Source organism: Salmo salar, chromosome ssa12 (assembly GCF_905237065.1).
Source record: "Salmo salar chromosome ssa12, Ssal_v3.1, whole genome shotgun sequence".
In the NCBI taxonomy this organism is placed as follows: Eukaryota; Metazoa; Chordata; class Actinopteri; order Salmoniformes; family Salmonidae; genus Salmo; species Salmo salar.
In genome coordinates, this window is record NC_059453.1 from 99,495,790 (window position 1) to 99,516,833 (window position 21,044).

General features: G+C 48.0%; 1 protein-coding gene across 1 annotated transcript in view; it reads left to right on the forward strand.

The window, feature by feature from the left end:
- Positions 1-237: 237 nt before the first annotated feature.
- stab1 (stabilin 1) overlaps positions 238-21,044 on the forward strand; it is a 199,845-nt gene continuing 179,038 nt past the window's right edge. The window contains exons 1-4 of the mRNA XM_045691993.1: positions 238-596; positions 6,053-6,323; positions 6,576-6,661; positions 10,361-10,430. Of these exons, the coding sequence (XP_045547949.1) occupies positions 516-596; positions 6,053-6,323; positions 6,576-6,661; positions 10,361-10,430 (508 nt within the window). The 5' untranslated portion in view covers positions 238-515. The remainder of the gene's footprint in view (positions 597-6,052; positions 6,324-6,575; positions 6,662-10,360; positions 10,431-21,044) is intronic.

Sequence of the window (21,044 nt, forward strand, 5' to 3'; positions counted from 1 at the left end):
TCTATAGCTGGTTCTAGTTGAATTAGCTACCCCATTCTGCCTCTCCAGCAACCAGCACATTGAACTTGACTGGAGTAGTCTGCAGTCACACTGGCACGGCAGGCAAGGCAGTCAATCAGGAAGTAGAATGCAGAATTTAGGAAGGTATTTGGGGAGTTTCTGTTCTCTGACATCTCAGGGGATCCGAGATAAGGGCTCTGAGGTCCGAGCTCTAGGGGAGGAGGCGAAGGAGGTGCCTGACACTTTTTTTCTTTTTAAATGAACAGTTGAATTCCACTACTTCTTACAAGTTTTTAGCACTTTATCGGAGACAATTGTGGGAGAAGAGGAGAAAGACACAGAAGTCAGGTGGGAGAAACAGTTGGAAGGAAGGGATTGAACCCCCAGTCTCCGGTGGTTAGAACTGAGGGCAGTGTTACCTACCTACCCACCGCCACACCGCAGACTCTGCATTGACCCATTGTTTTGGATGTGAGACTGAGGACTAATTGCGGAGAAACTGTTACTTGGACGACATGATGCAGTCAACGGAACCCACCATGCTGATTTTACTACTGACGCTGGGAACCATGGTCACGTGTAGTTTACAACAGGCAGTAAGACATTGCTTTTTTTTTTTGGCATGTAGTTTATAATAACATAATATGTTTTATTTGTAAAGTGTATTTTTGAAGGTGCTACGCTGCCTTAATAGATTTCACAGTATTAAAACAGGTGTAAAACACATGAGCTGGCACACACCTAGAAAAAAAGTATTTTTATGTCGAGGTGCTGACTAACAGTGAATATAAGCTATAAAACATATATATATATTTTTTAAAGAGTCACACACTCTATATATATATATAAACTCCCAGTAATTTATTGGGTAAATCACCAGTGTTTCGTCTTCACTGTCCCTTCTTCAGGGTAATGTCATGAATGCTCGAACCAGGTTATGTAGACAAAACAGTGCAATTAGTGCAATTAGCGCAATTAGTGACAATAATTAGGGGTGTGTCATGAATATTAAATTAATTAGAATGAATTGAGTGAAACTGATTTAAAAAAAAATATATATATATATATAGTTTAAAGCGTATTGAATATATTAGGCTATTGTTATCATTATGGGAACACCATTGAATATTGTACATCATATTAGCATCAATAAACATATCAGTTTGATTCAATTTTAAAAATATAATATTACTTGTTTCCTATTTCCTGTTTTTGTTGTTGTTTCGTTACACGTAATCTTTTGGTTCAACCATTAATGCATAATAAGCATCATTAGGGAAGGGAACACATATTGGGGGGTACGCTGATAAGCTGTAGAAGGAATATATCCATTTATAAGACTTTTTTCAATAAAAGAGATTAATTGTTCATAAGAAACGCCTGATATCAAAGTCTATATTCAGACCATTAAGGGGGGGGTCAATGTTTTTTAGACAGGATATCAGGTAAGCCTAGTAGGAACTCCATGTTACCTCCTCTCCTTGGAGTAGTCTTTGAGAGCTTTTTTAAGTTGAACAGCGGAGAGGGGTAAAATATGTTTCTCTTTGGGTTTTAATTCACATAGGTTGTGTCTTTAAATGGCACCCCGGTGCAGTACTTTGGACCAGAGCTGAGTAACTCACTGCACTATATGGGAGAAGGGTTACCGTCGGGGACGTAGACATAGTGTAACTGAATCGATAGAGCAAAAGTTTCAGTGTTGTCTAATGTAGTGTTGTCTAATGTAGTGTTGTTTAATGTAGTGTTGTTTAATGTAGGGTTGTTTAATGTAGTGTTGTAAATTATAGTGTTGTTTAATGTAGTGTTGTTTAATGTAGTGTTGTTTAATGTAGTGTTGTAAATTACAGTGCTGTATAATGTAGTGTTGTCTAATGTAGTGTTGTAAATTATAGTGTTGTTTAATGTAGTGTTGTTTAATGTAGTGTTGTTTAATGTAGTGTTGTCTAATGTAGTGTTGTTTAATGTAGTGTTGTTTAATGTAGTGTTGGTTAATGTAGTGTTGTCTAATGTAGTGTTGTCTAATGTTATAGTTGTTCAGTATGCTACAGGACAGGACAGGTAGAGGAGACAGCAGGTAGGTGTTCAGTATGCTACAGGACAGGTAGAGGAGACAGCAGGTAGGTGTTCAGTATGCTACAGGACAGGTAGAGGAGACAGCAGGTAGTTGTTCAGTATGCTACAGGACAGGTAGAGGAGACAGCAGGTAGTTGTTCAGTATGCAACAGGACAGGTAGAGGAGACAGCAGGTAGGTGTTCAGTATGCTACAGGACAGGTGTGAGGAGACAGCAGGTAGTTGTTCAGTATGCTACAGGACAGGACAGGTGTGTGGAGACAGCAGGTAGTTGTTCAGTATGCTACAGGACAGGACAGGTGTCTGGAGACAGCAGGTAGTTGTTCAGTATGCTGCAGGACAGGACAGGTAGAGAAGACAGCAGGTAGGTGTTCAGTATGCTACAGGACAGGTGTTGGAGACAGCAAGTAGTTGTTCAGTATGCTACAGGACAGGACAGGTGGTGGAGACAGCAGGTAGGTGTTCAGTATGCTACAGGACAGGTAGAGGAGACAGCAGGTAGGTGTTCAGTATGCTACAGGACAGGACAGGTGTGTGGAGACAGCAGGTAGTTGTTCAGTATGCTACAGGACAGGACAGGTGTGTGGAGACAGCAGGTAGTTGTTCAGTATGCTACAGGACAGGACAGGTGCCTGGAGACAGCAGGTAGTTGTTCAGTATGCTGCAGGACAGGACAGGTGGAGGAGACAGCAGGTAGGTGTTCAGTATGCTACAGGACAGGTGGTGGAGACAGCAGGTAGTTGTTCAGTATGTTACAGGACAGGACAGGTGTGGAGACAGCAGGTAGGTGTTCAGTATGCTACAGGACAGGTGTTGGAGACAGCAGGTAGTTGTTCAGTATGCTACAGGACAGGTGTTAGGAGACAGCAGGTAGTTGTTCAGTATGCTACAGGACAGGACAGGTAGAGGAGACAGCAGGTAGGTGTTCAGTATGCTACAGGACAGGTAGAGGAGACAGCAGGTAGTTGTTCAGTATGCTACAGGACAGGTGTTGGAGACAGCAGGTAGTTGTTCAGTATGCTACAGGACAGGTGTTGGAGACAGCAGGTAGTTGTTCAGTATGCTACAGGACAGCTGTTAGGAGACAGCAGGTAGTTGTTCAGTATGCTACAGGACAGGACAGGTGGTGGAGACAGCAGGTAGGTGTTCAGTATGCTACAGGACAGGACAGGTATGAGGAGACAGCAGGTAGTTGTTCAGTATGCTACAGGACAGGACAGGTAGTGGAGACAGCAGGTAGCTGTTCAGTATGCTACAGGACAGGACAGGTAGAGGAGACAGCAGGTAGTTGTTCAGTATGCTACAGGACAGGACAGGTGTTGGAGACAGCAGGTAGTTGTTAAATATGCTACAGGACAGGACAGGTGGTGGAGACAGCAGGTTGGTGTTCAGTATGCTACAGGACAGGACAGGTAGTGGAGACAGCAGGTAGGTGTTCAGTATGCTACAGGACAGGACAGGTGTTGGAGACAGCAGGTAGTTGTTCAGTATGCTACAGGACAGGACAGGTGTTGGAGACAGCAGGTAGTTGTTCAGTATGCTACAGGACAGGACAGGTGTGTGGAGACAGCAGGTAGTTGTTCAGTATGCTACAGGACAGGACAGGTGTCTGGAGACAGCAGGTAGTTGTTCAGTATGCTGCAGGACAGGACAGGTGAAGGAGACAGCAGGTAGGTGTTCAGTATGCTACAGGACAGGTGGTGGAGACAGCAGGTAGTTGTTCAGTATGCTACAGGACAGGACAGGTGTGTGGAGACTGCAGGTAGGTGTTCAGTATGCTACAGGTCAGGACAGGTGTGTGGAGACAGCAGGTAGGTGTTCAGTATGCTACAGGACAGGACAGGTGTTGGAGACAGCAGGTAGTTGTTCAGTATGCTACAGGACAGGTGTGTGGAGACAGCAGGTAGTTGTTCAGAATGGTACATGGCAGGTGGGAGGAGCCAGCAGGTAAATACAAAGCAGGATAAGGACGATTTAGTACTGTAGATTTAGTACTGTAGATTTAGTACTATAGATTTAGTACTATAGATTTAGTACTATAGATTTAGTGTTATGGATTTAGTGCTATAGATTTAGTGGTGTAGATTTAGTGCTATAGATTTAGTGCTATAGATTTAGTACTATAGATTTAGTACTGTAGATTTAGTACTATAGATTTAGTACTATAGATTTAGTACTATAGATTTAGTGTTATGGATTTAGTGCTATAGATTTAGTGGTGTAGATTTAGTACTGTAGATTTAGTACTATAGATTTAGTACTGTAGATTTAGTACTATAGATTTAGTACTATAGATTTAGTACTATAGATTTAGTGCTATAGATTTAGTACTATAGATTTAGTGCTATAGATTTAGTACTATAGATTTAGCGTACTTAGGTGCTGTAGTTAAGGGTTTTTATTCAGTATGCTACAGATTTAGTGTTAAGTACTCTATGTATAGTGCATTCGGAAAGTATTCAGACCCCTTTTCCAATATTTTTACGTTACAGCCTCAATCTTAAATTGATTAAATATTTTTTCCCCCTCATCAATCTTCGCACAATACCCCATAATGACAAAGCAAAAACAGGTTTTAAAATTTTTTTCATCACTTTTGGCAGCGATTACAGCCTTGACTCTTCTTGGGTATGATGGTACAAGCTTGGCACACCTGTATTTGGGGAGTTTCTCCCATTCTTCTCTGCAGATCCTCTCAAACTCTGTCAGGTTGGATGGGGAGTGTCGCTGCACAGCTATTTTCAGGTCTCTCCAGAGATGTTCGATCGCGTTCAAGCCCGAGCTCTGGCTGGGCCACTCAAGGACATTCAGAGACCTGTCCCGAAGCCACTCCTGCATTGTCTTGGCAGTGTGCTTAGGGTCGTTGTCCTGTTGGAAGGTGAACCTTCACTCCAGTCTGAGGTCCTGAGCGCTCTGGAGCAGGTTTTCATCAAGGATCTCTCTGTACTTTGCTCTGTTCATCTTTCCCTAAATCCTGACTAGTCTTCCAGTCCCTGCCGCTGAAAAACATCCCCACAGCATGATGCTGCCACCACTTCAGGTCAGAGTTCAATCTTGGTTTCAACAGACAAAAGAATCTTATTTCTCGTGGTCTGAGAGTCCTTTAGGTGCCTTTTGGCAAACTCCAAACGGGCTGTCATGTGCCTTTTACTGATGAGTGGCTTCCGTCTGGCCACTCTACCGTAAAGGCCTGATTGGTGGAGTGCTGCAGCAATGGCTGTCCTTCTGGAACGTTCTCCCATCTCCACAGAGGAACTCTGGAGCTCTGTCAGAGTGACCATCGGGTTCTTGATCACCTCCCTGACCAAGGCCGTTCTCCCTGATTTCTCCAGTTCCACTTCCATTTCAGAATGATGGAGGCCACTGTGTTCTTGTGAACCTTCAATGCTGCAGAAATGTTTTGGTACCCTTCCCCAGATCTGTGCCTCAACACAATCCTGTCTCTGAGCTCTATGGACAATTCCTTCGACCTCATGGCTTGGTTTTTGCTCTGACATGCACTGTCAACTGTGGGACCTTTATATAGACAGGTGTGTGCCTTTCCAAATCATGTCCAATTCATTGAATTTACCACAGGTGGACTCTAATCAAGTTGTAGAAACATCTCAAGGATGATCAATAGAAACAGGATGCACCTGAGCTTAATTTCGAGTCTCATAGCAAAGGGTCTGAATACTTGTGTAAAAACATTTTTTAAAGAAAAAAATTTGTAATACATTTTAGGCTAAGGCTGTAACATAACAAAATATGGAAAAAGTCAAGGGGTCTGAATACCTTCCGAATAAACTGTAAGTATTGACTCAGGGATGTATCCCAAGAAGTACCCTATTAGCTATATAGTGCACCTCTTTTGACCAGAGACCTGTGGGTTTAAAAATATAACAACATTGAATCATAACAAATACATATAACAAAATATCTATGTCCATATTACCCTGGAGGGATTGGGATGAAGTGATCCCTGTCTTACTGAATTGCAGCAGAGCTCTATGAACCGCTGTGATGAGACCGGACCCGACCAGACCACTACCCCCTGTACGTCGTGTGCTGCCTCCCAGACTCAGCTGTGTCCCAGGGGCTACAAGAAGTACACCACCCAGCCCATGGATACCAACACGGGCCAAGGTGGTTGCCAGTACACAGTAACCATCGCAGGGCAACAGGTGGCGTTGAATGGCTGCAACCACCAATGTGAGAGGACTGTCACCATGCCAAAATGCTGCGCAGACTTCTGGGGCCCTCTGTGTCTGTGTGAGTACCGTACCCTAATAGCAGATATTTTATTAAAAAGCATATTTTCACTCATGCAATTGTTTTATGGACAGTGATAGTTGGAATGTAGAAGGGAGACAGAGAGGAAAAAAGGCGCGAGAAGGGATTTTCTATCGTACTTTATGATATGTCATGTATAGCCACTGAAACATAAAGGGAAGATGGTTGTAGTAGTAATCTATACCTGTCTGTTTCATGTCATTTACTGGTACTGTATCTGTGTTTCTGCAGCCTGTCCTAGCTGGAATGGGAGAACCTGTAACTGGCACGGAACCTGCATGGATGGAATATCAGGGAATGGGACCTGTGTCTGCAATGTGAGAACGGGATTTATTATGCCCTACACTACTGGCTCCCATACTACTGGCTCTCTACACTACTGGCACTCTACACTACTGGCTCCCTACACTACTGGCTCCCTACACTACTGGCTCCCTACACTACTGGCTCTCTACACTACTGGCTCTCTACATACTGGCTCTCTACACTACTGGCTCTCTACACTACTGGCTCCCTACACTACTGGCTCTCTACACTACTGGCTCCCTACACTACTGGCTCCCTACACTACTGCCTCTCTACACTACTGGCTCTCTACACTACTGGCTCCCTACCCTACTGGCTCTCTACACTACTGGCAACCTACACTACTGGCTCCCTACACTACTGGCTCCCTACACTACTGGCTCTCTACATTACTGGCTCCCTACACTACTGGCTCCCTACACTACTGGCTCCCTACACTGCTGGCTCCCTACACTGCTGGCACCCTACATTACTGGCTCTCTACACTACTGGCTCCCTACACTACTGGCTACCTACACTACTGGCTCTCTACACTACTGGCACCCTACACTACTGGCTCCCTACACTACTGGCACCCTACACTACTGGCTCCCTACACTACTGGCTCCCTACACTACTGGCTCTCTACACTACTGGCTCCCTACACTACTGGCTCTCTACACTACTGGCTCCCTACACTACTGGCTCTCTACACTACTGGCTCCCTACACTACTGGCTCTCTACACTACTGGCTCCCTACACTACTGGCTCCCTACTGGCTCCCTACACTACTGGCTCTCTACACTACTGGCTCCCTACACTACTGGCTCTCTACACTACTGGCTCTCTACACTACTGGCTCCCTACACTACTGGCTCTCTACACTACTGGCTCCCTACACTACTGGCTCCCTACTGGCTCCCTACACTACTGGCTCCCTACACTACTGGCTCCCTACACTACTGGCTCTCTACACTACTGGCTCTCTACACTACTGGCTCCCTACACTACTGGCTCCCTACACTACTGGCTCCCTATGCTCCTGGATCCCTACACTACTGGCTCTCTACACTACTGGCTCCCTACACTGCTGGCTCCCTACACTACTGGCTCCCTACAATACTGGCTCCCTACAATACAGGCTCCCTACAATACAGGCTCCCTACACTACTGGCTCCCTACACTACTGGCTCCCTACACTACTGGCTCTCTACACTACTGGCTCCCTACACTACTGGCTCCCTACACTACTGGCTCCCTACATTACTGGCTCCCTACACTACTGGCTCCCTACACTACTGGCTCCCTACTCTACTGGCTCTCTACACTACTGGCACTCTACACTACTGGCTCCCTACACTACTGGCTCCCTACACTACTGGCTCTCTACACTACTGGCTCTCTACACTACTGGCTCCCTACACTACTGGCTCTCTACACTACTGGCTCCCTACACTACTGGCTCCCTAAACTACTGGCTCTCTACACTACTGGCTCTCTACACTACTGGCACCCTACACTACTGGCTCCCTACACTACTGGCTCCCTACACTACTGTCTCTCTACACTACTGGCTCCCTACACTACTGGCTCCCTACACTACTGGCTCCCTACATTACTGGCTCTCTACACTACTGGCACCCTACACTACTGGCTCCCTACACTACTGGCACCCTACACTACTGGCACCCTACACTACTGGCTCCCTACACTACTGGCTCCCTACACTACTGGCTCTCTACACTACTGGCTCCCTACACTACTGGCTCTCTACACTACTGGCTCCCTACACTACTGGCTCTCTACACTACTGGCTCTCTACACTACTGGCTCCCTACACTACTGGCTCCCTAACCTACTGGCACCCTACACTACTGGCTCCCTAGACTACTGGCTCTCTACACTACTGGCACCCTACACTACTGGCTCTCTACACTACTGGCTCTCTACACTACTGGCTCTCTACACTACTGGCTCCCTACACTACTGGCTCCGTACACTACTGGCTCCCTACACTACTGGCTCCCTACAGTACTGGCTCCCTACCCTACTGGCTCCCTACACTACTGGCTCTCTACACTACTGGCTCCCTACACTACTGGCTCTCTACCCTACTGGCTCCCTACACTACTGGCTCTCTACACTACTGGCTCCCTACACTACTGGCTCTCTACATTACTGGCTCCCTACACTACTGGCTCCCTACTGGCTCCCTACTCTACTGGCTCCCTACACTACTGGCTCCCTACACTACTGGCTCCCTACCCTACTGGAACCCTACACTACTGGCTCCCTACACTACTGGCTCCGTACACTACTGGCTCCCTACACTACTGGCTCCCTACACTACTGGCTCTCTACCCTACTGGCTCCCTACACTGCTGGCTCCCTACACTACTGGCTCCCTACACTACTGGCTCTCTACACTACTGGCTCTCTACACTACTGGCTCCCTACACTACTGGCTCCCTACACTCCTGGATCCCTACACTACTGGCTCTCTACACTACTGGCTCCCTACACTGCTGGCTCCCTACTCTACTGGCTCCCTACACTACTGGCTCCCTACAATACAGGCTCCCTACAATACAGGCTCCCTACACTACTGGCTCCCTACACTACTGGCTCCCTACACTACTGGCTCTCTACACTATTGGCTCCCTACACTACTGGCTCCCTACACTACTGGCTCCCTACATTACTGGCTCCCTACACTACTGGCTCCCTACACTACTGGCTCTCTACACTACTGGCTCCCTACACTACTGGCTCTCTACACTACTGGCTCCCTACACTACTTGCACCCTACTGGCTCCCTACACTACTGGCTCTCTACACTACTGGCTCTCTACACTATTGGCTCTCTACACTACTGGCTCCCTACACTACTGGCACCCTACACTACTGGCACCCTACACCATACTGGCTCCCTACACTACTGGCTCTCTACACTACTGGCACCCTACACTACTGGCTCCCTACCCTACTGGCTCTCTACACTACTGGCTCTCTACACTACTGGCTCTCTACATTACTGGCACTCTACATTACTGGCACCCTACACTACTGGCTCCCTACACTACTGGCTCCCTACAATACTGGCTCCCTACACTACTGGCTCCATACACTACTGGCTCCCTACACTACTGGCTCTCTACTCTACTGGCTCCCTACCCTACTGGCTCCCTACACTACTGGCTCCCTACACTACTGGCTCCCTACACTACTGGCTCCATACACTACTGGCTCCCTACATTACTGGCTCTCTACTCTACTGGCTCCCTACACTACTGGCTCCCTACACTACTGGCTCTCTACTCTACTGGCTCCCTACACTACTGGCTCCCTACCCTACTGGCTCTCTACACTACTGGCACCCTACATTACTGGCTCCCTACACTACTGGCTCCCTACACTACTCCCTGTATAGTGCACTTCTGACCAGAGCCCAATGGGAATTGTGACGCAGATGCAGTGTAATGTCTGATTTCACTGTAAAGTCTACATTTCCAGTTTAAAATCTCAAGTTTATACTGTAAATTTGAGTGTAATCTTGAATTTAGATTTTGTGCTTTCTCCGCTCTCTGGCTACTTCCCATTTTTCCACCTTTTTCCACAAGTGTGTACCATTGTAAAATCCATGCAAGAAAATGTGTGAGTGCACACTTCGGGAGAAGGGAGGAGAATGAAGACTCAGCCTCTGTGTGTTTCCCTTTGTTGTCTGGGTCAGGAGGGATACACGGGCTTTGCCTGCCAGCAGTGTTCCAACAAGAATTCATACGGAGACAACTGTAAATCAGGTACATCTCTCTCTCTCTCTCTCTCTCTCTCTCTCTCTCTCTCTCTCTCTCTCTCTCTCTCTCTGTGTCTCTCGCTCTCTCTCTCTCTCTCTCTCTCTCTCTCTGTGTGTCTCTCGCTCTCTCTGTCTCTCTCTCTCTCTGTGTCTCTCTCTCTCTGTCTCTCTCTCTCAGTGCATGCTGGGAGTGTTTTGTAGGCCGTGTGGAGGGCTCTGTTCTTACTTATTTTCTTGATTCTTTCCTTGGTCTTTTCTTTCAATTAAAATGTTCTATGGTGGAGGGTTTAAACGCATTGTTAGTTTAGCGGTGCCCACTAATGTAGTTATAAGTTAGGGACGAAGGGGACGGAGATGTAGTTTCCTGGTTGAACGGTGTGATGTAGCATGATGGCTTCACAGCCTAGCACGGAGATGTAGTTTCCTGGTTGAACGGTGTGATGTAGCACGATGGCTTCACAGCCTAGCACAGAGATGTAGTTTCCTGGTTGAACGGTGTGATGTAGCATGATGGCTTCACAGCCTAGCATGGAGATGTAGTTTCCTGGTTGAACGGTGTGGTGTAGCATGATGGCTTCACAGCCTAGCATGGAGATGTAGTTTCTTGGTTGAATGGTGTGATGTAGCATGATGGCTTCACAGCCTAGCACAGAGATGTAGTTTCCTGGTTGAACGGTGTGATGTAGCATGATGGCTTCACAGCCTAGCACGGAGATGTAGTTTCCTGGTTGAACGGTGTGATGTAGCACGATGGCTTCACAGCCTAGCATGGAGATGTAGTTTCCTGGTTGAACGGTGTGATGTAGCACGATGGCTTCACAGCCTAGCACAGAGATGTAGTTTCCTGGTTGAACGGTGTGATGTAGCATGATGGCTTCACAGCCTAGCACGGAGATGTAGTTTCCTGGGGGTTGAACAGTGTGATGTAGCATGATGGCTTCACAGCCTAGCATGGAGATGTAGTTTCCTGGTTGAACGGTGTGATGTAGCATGATGGCTTCACAGCCTAGCACGGAGATGTAGTTTCCTGGGGGTTGAACAGTGTGATGTAGCATGATGGCTTCACAGCCTAGCACGGAGGAGACGCTGTCGTTACGACATGGATTCAGGTGTGTTCCTGAGAATGGAGTTAAGGTGGAGAAGGTTCTGCTCACGGATCTGTGAACAGGTAGGAGCTGAATTTATACATTCGTTATCCAGAATGTACAAAGCTGTGGTTGTGTTCATGAAGAGAGTAAATTTAGTGGGAAGGCTGATTGCTAGTGGAATATTTGTAAGGGATGTGTTGGTGCCAATTTCTCCTCTTTCGACTCCTTCAACCAGGGTGGTAGTTGCGAATCTGCCTCCGTTTATTACGGATGATCAAATCAGGAAAGAGCTGAGTCGGTTTGGTAAGTTTGCTACCACTTTTCGTGTACTGTCGGCAGGTTTTAAGGCAGATGCCGTTAAGCATGTTGTTTTGTGCCGGAGGCAAGTGTTTATGTTTCTGAATAACAATGAGCAACAGCTAAATGTGCATTTTAAAATGAGGCATGGGGAAGGGCTCTACACAGGGTTTGCCAGCACAGAAAGTCTATGGTGTTTTGAGTGTGGGGATTTGGGGCATAAGAGCTTTGCGTGCCCACATAAAGGCCGTAGACAAGGTGAGGGTACAAGCGCCAGTGGGGGAAATTGAGTTCAACGTGCAGGGGGCCATGAGACGCAGGCAGCAGAAGCTGGGTCTAGTCAGGTTATAGATGGTGGTGGTGTAGATGAGGCTGGGTCTAGTCAGGTTATAGATGGTGGTGGTGTAGATGAGGCTGGGTCTAGTCAGGTTATAGATGGTGGTGGTGTAGATGAGGCTGGGTCTAGTCAGGTTATAGATGGTGGTGTAGATGAGGCTGGGTCTAGTCAGGTTATAGATGGTGGTGGTGTAGATGAGGCTGGGTCTAGTCAGGCTACAGATGGTGGTGTAGATGAGGCTGGGTCTAGTCAGGTTATAGATGGTGGTGGTGTAGATGAGGCTGGGTCTAGTCAGGCTATAGATGGTGGTGGTGTAGATGAGGCTGGGTCTAGTCAGGTTATAGATGGTGGTGTAGATGAGGCTGGGTCTAGTCAGGCTATAGATGGTGGTGTAGATGAGGCTGGGTCTAGTCAGGCTATAGATGGTGGTGTAGATGAGGCTGGGTCTAGTCAGGCTATAGATGGTGGTGTAGATGAGGCTGGGTCTAGTCAGGCTATAGATGGTGGTGTAGATGAGGCTGGGTCTAGTCAGGTTATAGATGGTGGTGTAGATGAGGCTGGGTCTAGTCAGGCTATAGATGGTGGTGTAGATGAGGCTGGGTCTAGTCAGGTTATAGATGGTGGTGTAGATGAGGCTGGGTCTAGTCAGGCTATAGATGGTGGTGTAGATGAGGCTGGGTCTAGTCAGGTTATAGATGGTGGTGTAGATGAGGCTGGGTCTAGTCAGGCTATAGATGGTGGTGTAGATGAGGCTGGGTCTAGTCAGGCTATAGATGGTGGTGTAGATGAGGCTGGGTCTAGTCAGGCTATAGATGGTGGTGTAGATGAGGCTGGGTCTAGTCAGGCTATAGATGGTGGTGTAGATGAGGCTGGGTCTAGTCAGGTTATAGATGGTGGTGTAGATGAGGCTGGGTCTAGTCAGGCTATAGATGGTGGTGTAGATGAGGCTGGGTCTAGTCAGGTTATAGGTGGTGGTGTAGATGAGGCTGGGTCTAGTCAGGTTATACATGGTGGTGGTGTAGATGAGGCTGGGTCTAGTCAGGTTATAGATGGTGGTGGTGTAGATGAGGATGGTCTAGTCAGGATATAGATGGTGGTGGTGTAGATGAGGCTGGGTCTAGTCAGGCTGGTGGTGTAGATGAGGCTGGGTCTAGTCAGGTTATAGATGGTGGTGTAGATGAGGCTGGGTCTAGTCAGGTTATAGATGGTGGTGGTGTAGATGAGGCTGGGTCTAGTCAGGTTATAGATGGTGGTGGTGTAGATGAGGCTGGGTCTAGTCAGGTTATAGATGGTGTAGATGAGGCTGGGTCTAGTCAGGTTATAGGTGGTGGTGTAGATGAGGCTGGGTCTAGTCAGGTTATAGATGGTGGTGGTGTAGATGAGGCTGGGTCTAGTCAGGTTATAGATGGTGGTGGTGTAGATGAGGCTGGTCTAGTCAGGCTATAGATGGTGGTGGTGTAGATGAGGCTGGGTCTAGTCAGGCTGGTGGTGTAGATGAGGCTGGGTCTGGTCAGGTTATAGATGATGGTGTAGATGAGGCTGGGTCTAGTCAGGTTATAGGTGGTGGTGTAGATGAGGCTGGGTCTAGTCAGGTTATAGATGGTGGTGTAGATGTAGCTGGGTCTAGTCAGGTTATAGATGGTGGTGGTGTAGATGAGTCTGGGTCTAGTCAGGTTATAGATGGTGTAGATGAGGCTGGGTCTAGTCAGGTTATAGATGGTGGTGGTGTAGATGAGGCTGGGTCTAGTCAGGTTATAGATGGTGGTGTAGATGAGGCTGGGTCTAGTCAGGTTATAGATGGTGGTGTAGATGAGGCTGGGTCTAGTCACGTTATAGATGGTGGTGTAGATGAGGCTGGGTCTAGTCAGGTTATAGATGGTGGTGGTGTAGATGAGGCTGGGTCTAGTCAGGTTATAGATGGTGGTGGTGTAGATGAGGCTGGGTCTAATCAGGTTATAGATGGTGGTGTAGATGAGGCTGGGTCTAGTCAGGTTATAGATGGTGGTGTAGATGAGGCTGTGTCTAGTCAGGTTATAGATGGTGGTGTAGATGAGGCTGGGTCTAGTCAGGCTATAGATGGTGGTGTAGATGATGCTGGGTCTAGTCAGGTTATAGATGGTGGTGTAGATGAGGCTGGGTCTAGTCAGGTTATAGATGGTGGTGGTGTAGATGAGGCTGGGTCTAGTCATGCTATAGATGGTGGTGTAGATGAGGCTGGGTCTAGTCAGGCTATAGATGGTGGTGGTGTAGATGAGGCTGGGTCTAGTCAGGTTATAGGTGGTGGTGTAGATGAGGCTGGGTCTAGTCAGGTTATAGATGGTGGTGGTGTAGATGAGGCTGGGTCTAGTCAGGCTATAGATGGTGGTGGTGTAGATTATGCTGGGTCTAGTCAGGTTATAGATGGTGGTGTAGATGAGGCTGGGTCTAGTCAGGTTATAGATGGTGGTGTAGATGAGGCAGGGTCTAGTCAGGTTATAGATGGTGGTGTAGATGAGGCTGGGTCTAGTCATGCTATAGATGGTGGTGTAGATGAGGCTGGGTCTAGTCAGGCTATAGATGGTGGTGGTGTAGATGAGGCTGGGTCTAGTCAGGTTATAGATGGTGGTGTAGATGAGGCTGGGTCTAGTCAGGTTATAGATGGTGGTGTAGATGAGGCTGGGTCTAGTCAGGTTATAGATGGTGGTGGTGTAGATGAGGCTGGGTCTAGTCAGGTTATAGGTGGTGGTGTAGATGAGGCTGGGTCTAGTCAGGCTACAGATGGTGGTGTAGATGAGGCTGGGTCTAGTCAGGCTATAGATGGTGGTGTTGTAGATGAAGCTGGATCTAGTCAGGTTATAGATGGTGGTGTAGATGAGGCTGGGTCTAGTCAGGTTATAGATGGTGGTGTAGATGAGGCTGGGTCTAGTCAGGTTATAGATAGTGGTGTAGATGAGGCTGGGTCTAGTCAGGTTATAGATGGTGGTTGTGTAGATGAGGCTGGGTCTAGTCAGGTTATAGGTGGTGGTGTAGATGAGGCTGGGTCTAGTCAGGTTATAGATGGTGGTGTAGATGAGGCTGGGTCTAGTCAGGTTATAGATGGTGGTGTAGATGAGGCTGTGTCTAGTCAGGTTATAGATGGTGGTGTAGATGAGGCTGGGTCTAGTCAGGCTATAGATGGTGGTGTAGATGATGCTGGGTCTAGTCAGGTTATAGATGGTGGTGTAGATGAGGCTGGGTCTAGTCAGGTTATAGATGGTGGTGTAGATGAGGCTGGGTCTAGTCATGCTATAGATGGTGGTGTAGATGAGGCTGGGTCTAGTCAGGCTATAGATGGTGGTGGTGTAGATGAGGCTGGGTCTAGTCAGGTTATAGGTGGTGGTGTAGATGAGGCTGGGTCTAGTCAGGTTATAGATGGTGGTGGTGTAGATGAGGCTGGGTGTAGTCAGGTTATAGATGGTGGTGTAGATGAGGCAGGGTCTAGTCATGCTATAGATGGTGGTGTAGATGAGGCTGGGTCTAGTCAGGCTATAGATGGTGGTGGTGTAGATGAGGCTGGGTCTAGTCAGGTTATAGGTGGTGGTGTAGATGAGGCTGGGTCTAGTCAGGTTATAGATGGTGGTGTAGATGAGGCTGGGTCTAGTCAGGTTATAGGTGGTGGTGTAGATGAGGCTGGGTCTAGTCAGGCTACAGATGGTGGTGTAGATGAGGCTGGGTCTAGTCAGGCTATAGATGGTGGTGGTGTAGATGAAGCTGGGTCTAGTCAGGTTATAGATGGTGGTGTAGATGAGGCTGGGTCTAGTCAGGTTATAGATGGTGGTGTAGATGAGGCTGGGTCTAGTCAGGTTATAGATAGTGGTGTAGATGAGGCTGGGTCTAGTCAGGTTATAGATGGTGGTGGTGTAGATGAGGCTGGGTCTAGTCAGGTTATAGGTGGTGGTGTAGATGAGGCTGGGTCTAGTCAGGTTATAGATGGTGGTGTAGATGAGGCTGGGTCTAGTCAGGTTATAGATGGTGGTGTAGATGAGGCTGGGTCTAGTCAGGTTATAGATGGTGGTGGTGTAGATGAGGCTGGGTCTAGTCAGGTTATAGGTGGTGGTGTAGATGAGGCTGGGTCTAGTCATGCTATAGATGGTGGTGGTGTAGAGGAGGCTGGGTCTAGTCAGGTTATAGATGGTGGTGTAGATGAGGCTGGGTCTAGTCAGGTTATAGATGGTGGTGTAGATGAGGCTGGGTCTAGTCAGGTTATAGATGGTGGTGGTGTAGATGAGGCTGGGTCTAGTGAGGTTATAGATGGTGGTGGTGTAGATGAGGCTGGGTCTAGTCAGGTTATAGATGGTGGTGTAGATGAGGCTGTGTCTAGTCAGGTTATAGATGGTGGTGTAGATGAGGCTGTGTCTAGTCAGGCTATAGATGGTGGTGTAGATGATGCTGGGTCTAGTCAGGTTATAGATGGTGGTGTAGATGAGGCTGGGTCTAGTCAGGTTATAGATGGTGGTGTAGATGAGGCTGGGTCTAGTCATGCTATAGATGGTGGTGTAGATGAGGCTGGGTCTAGTCAGGCTATAGATGGTGGTGGTGTAGATGAGGCTGGGTCTAGTCAGGTTATAGATGGTGGTGTAGATGAGGCTGGGTCTAGTCAGGTTATAGATGGTGGTGGTGTAGATGAGGCTGGGTCTAGTCAGGTTATAGATGGTGGTGGTGTAGATGAGGCGGGTCTAGTCAGGTTATAGATGGTGGTGTAGATGAGGCTGTGTCTAGTCAGGTTATAGATGGTGGTGTAGATGAGCCTGGGTCTAGTCAGGCTATAGATGGTGGTGTAGATGAGGCTGGGTCTAGTCAGGTTATAGATGGTGGTGTAGATGAGGCTGGGTCTAGTCAGGTTATAGATGGTGGTGTAGATGAGGCTGGGTCTAGTCATGCTATAGATGGTGGTGTAGATGAGGCTGGGTCTAGTCAGGCTATAGATGGTGGTGGTGTAGATGAGGCTGGGTCTAGTCAGGTTATAGGTGGTGGTGTAGATGAGGCTGGGTCTAGTCAGGTTATAGATGGTGGTGTAGATGAGGCTGGGTGTAGTCAGGTTATAGATGGTGGTGTAGATGAGGCTGGGTCTAGTCATGCTATAGATGGTGGTGTAGATGAGGCTGGGTCTAGTCAGGCTATAGATGGTGGTGGTGTAGATGAGGCTGGGTCTAGTCAGGTTATAGATGGTGGTGTAGATGAGGCTGGGTCTAGTCAGGTTATAGATGGTGGTGGTGTAGATGAGGCTGGGTCTAGTCAGGTTATAGATGGTGGTGTAGATGAGGTTGGGTCTAGTCAGGTTATAGATGGTGGTGGTGTAGATGAGGCTGGGTCTAGTCAGGTTATAGATGGTGGTGTAGATGAGGCTGGGTCTAGTCAGGTTATAGATGGTGGTGTAGATGAGGCTGTGTCTAGTCAGGTTATAGATGGTGGTGTAGATGAGGCTGGGTCTAGTCAGGCTATAGATGGTGGTGTAGATGAGGCTGGGTAGAGTCAGGTTATAGATGGTGGTGTAGATGAGGCTGGGTCTAGTCAGGTTATAGATGGTGGTGTAGATGAGGCTGGGTCTAGTCATGCTATAGATGGTGGTGTCGATGAGGCTGGGTCTAGTCAGGCTATAGATGGTGGTGGTGTAGATGAGGCTGGGTCTAGTCAGGTTATAGGTGGTGGTGTAGATGAGGCTGGGTCTAGTCAGGTTATAGATGGTGGTGTAGATGAGGCTGGGTGTAGTCAGGTTATAGATGGTGGTGTAGATGAGGCTGGGTCTAGTCATGCTATAGATGGTGGTGTAGATGAGGCTGGGTCTAGTCAGGCTATAGATGGTGGTGGTGTAGATGAGGCTGGGTCTAGTCAGGTTATAGGTGGTGGTGTAGATGAGGCTGGGTCTAGTCAGGTTATAGATGGTGGTGTAGATGAGGCTGGGTCTAGCCAGGTTATAGATGTTGGTGTAGATGAGGCTGGGTCTAGTCAGGTTATAGATGGTGGTGTAGATGAGGCTGGGTCTAGTCAGGTTATAGATGGTGGTGTAGATGAGGCTGGGTCTAGTCAGGTTATAGATGGTGGTGGTGTAGATGACGCTGGGTCTAGTGAGGTTATAGATGGTGGTGGTGTAGATGAGGCTGGGTCTAGTCAGGTTATAGATGGTGGTGTAGATGAGGCTGTGTCTAGTCAGGTTATAGATGGTGGTGTAGATGAGGCTGGGTCTAGTCAGGCTATAGATGGTGGTGTAGATGATGCTGGGTCTAGTCAGGTTATAGATGGTGGTGTAGATGAGGCTGGGTCTAGTCAGGTTATAGATGGTGGTGTAGATGAGGCTGGGTCTAGTCATGCTATAGATGGTGGTGTAGATGAGGCTGGGTCTAGTCAGGCTATAGATGGTGGTGGTGTAGATGAGGCTGGGTCTAGTCAGGTTCTAGGTGGTGGTGTAGATGAGGCTGGGTCTAGTCAGGTTATAGATGGTGGTGTAGATGAGGCTGGGTGTAGTCAGGTTATAGATGGTGGTGTAGATGAGGCTGGGTCTAGTCATGCTATAGATGGTGGTGTAGATGAGGCTGGGTCTAGTCAGGCTATAGATGGTGGTGGTGTAGATGAGGCTGGGTCTAGTCAGGTTATAGATGGTGGTGTAGTTGAGGCTGGGTCTAGTCAGGTTATAGATGGTGGTATAGATGAGGCTGGGTCTAGTCAGGTTATAGATGGTGGTGGTGTAGATGAGGCGGGTCTAGTCAGGTTATAGATGGTGGTGTAGATGAGGCTGTGTCTAGTCAGGTTATAGATGGTGGTGTAGATGAGGCTGGGTCTAGTCAGGCTATAGATGGTGGTGTAGATGAGGCTGGGTCTAGTCAGGTTATAGATGGTGGTGTAGATGAGGCTGGGTCTAGTCAGGTTATAGATGGTGGTGTAGATGAGGCTGGGTCTAGTCATGCTATAGATGGTGGTGTAGATGAGGCTGGGTCTAGTCAGGCTATAGATGGTGGTGGTGTAGATGAGGCTGGGTCTAGTCAGGTTATAGGTGGTGGTGTAGATGAGGCTGGGTCTAGTCAGGTTATAGATGGTGGTGTAGATGAGGCTGGGTGTAGTCAGGTTATAGATGGTGGTGTAGATGAGGCTGGGTCTAGTCATGCTATAGATGGTGGTGTAGATGAGGCTGGGTCTAGTCAGGCTATAGATGGTGGTGGTGTAGATGAGGCTGGGTCTAGTCAGGTTATAGATGGTGGTGTAGATGAGGCTGGGTCTAGTCAGGTTATAGATGGTGGTGTTGTAGATGAGGCTGGGTCTAGTCAGGTTATAGATGGTGGTGGTGTAGATGAGGCGGGTCTAGTCAGGTTATAGATGGTGGTGTAGATGAGGCTGTGTCTAGTCAGGTTATAGATGGTGGTGTAGATGAGGCTGGGTCTAGTCAGGTTATAGATGGTGGTGTAGATGAGGCTGGGTCTAGTCAGGTTATAGATGGTGGTGTAGATGAGGCTGGGTCTAGTCATGCTATAGATGGTGGTGTAGATGAGGCTGGGTCTAGTCAGGCTATAGATGGTGGTGGTGTAGATGAGGCTGGGTCTAGTCAGGTTATAGGTGGTGGTGTAGATGAGGCTGGGTCTAGTCAGGTTATAGATGGTGGTGTAGATGAGGCTGGGTGTAGTCAGGTTATAGATGGTGGTGTAGATGAGGCTGGGTCTAGTCATGCTATAGATGGTGGTGTAGATGAGGCTGGGTCTAGTCAGGCTATAGATGGTGGTGGTGTAGATGAGGCTGGGTCTAGTCAGGTTATAGGTGGTGGTGTAGATGAGGCTGGGTCTAGTCAGGTTATAGATGGTGGTGTAGATGAGGCTGGGTCTAGTCAGGTTATAGATGGTGGTGTAGATGAGGCTGGGTCTAGTCAGGTTATAGGTGGTGGTGTAGATGAGGCTGGGTCTAGTCAGGCTACAGATGGTGGTGTAGATGAGGCTGGGTCTAGTCAGGCTATAGATGGTGGTGGTGTAGATGAAGCTGGGTCTAGTCAGGTTATAGATGGTGGTGTAGATGAGACTGGGTCTAGTCAGGTTATAGATGGTGGTGTAGATGAGGCTGGGTCTAGTCAGGTTATAGATGGTGGTGGTGTAGATGAGGCTGGGTCTAGTCAGGCTATAGATGGTGGTGGTGTAGATGAGGCTGGGTCTAGTCAGGCTGGTGGTGTAGATGAGGCTGGGTCTAGTCAGGTTATAGATGGTGGTGTAGATGAGGCTGGGTCTAGTCAGGTTATAGATGGTGGTGGAGTAGATGAGGCTGGGTCTAGTCAGGTTATAGATGGTGGTGTTGTAGATGAGGCTGGGTCTAGTCAGGTTATAGATGGTGGTGGTGTAGATGAGGCTGGGTCTAGTCAGGTTATAGATGGTGGTGTAGATGAGGCTGGGTGTAGTCAGGTTATAGATGGTGGTGTAGATGAGGCTGGGTCTAGTCATGCTATAGATGGTGGTGTAGATGAGGCTGGGTCTAGTCAGGCTATAGATGGTGGTGGTGTAGATGAGGCTGGGTCTAGTCAGGTTATAGATGGTGGTGTAGTTGAGGCTGGGTCTAGTCAGGTTATAGATGGTGGTATAGATGAGGCTGGGTCTAGTCAGGTTATAGATGGTGGTGGTGTAGATGAGGCGGGTCTAGTCAGGTTATAGATGGTGGTGTAGATGAGGCTGTGTCTAGTCAGGTTATAGATGGTGGTGTAGATGAGGCTGGGTCTAGTCAGGCTATAGATGGTGGTGTAGATGAGGCTGGGTCTAGTCAGGTTATAGATGGTGGTGTAGATGAGGCTGGGTCTAGTCAGGTTATAGATGGTGGTGTAGATGAGGCTGGGTCTAGTCATTCTATAGATGGTGGTGTAGATGAGGCTGGGTCTAGTCAGGCTATAGATGGTGGTGGTGTAGATGAGGCTGGGTCT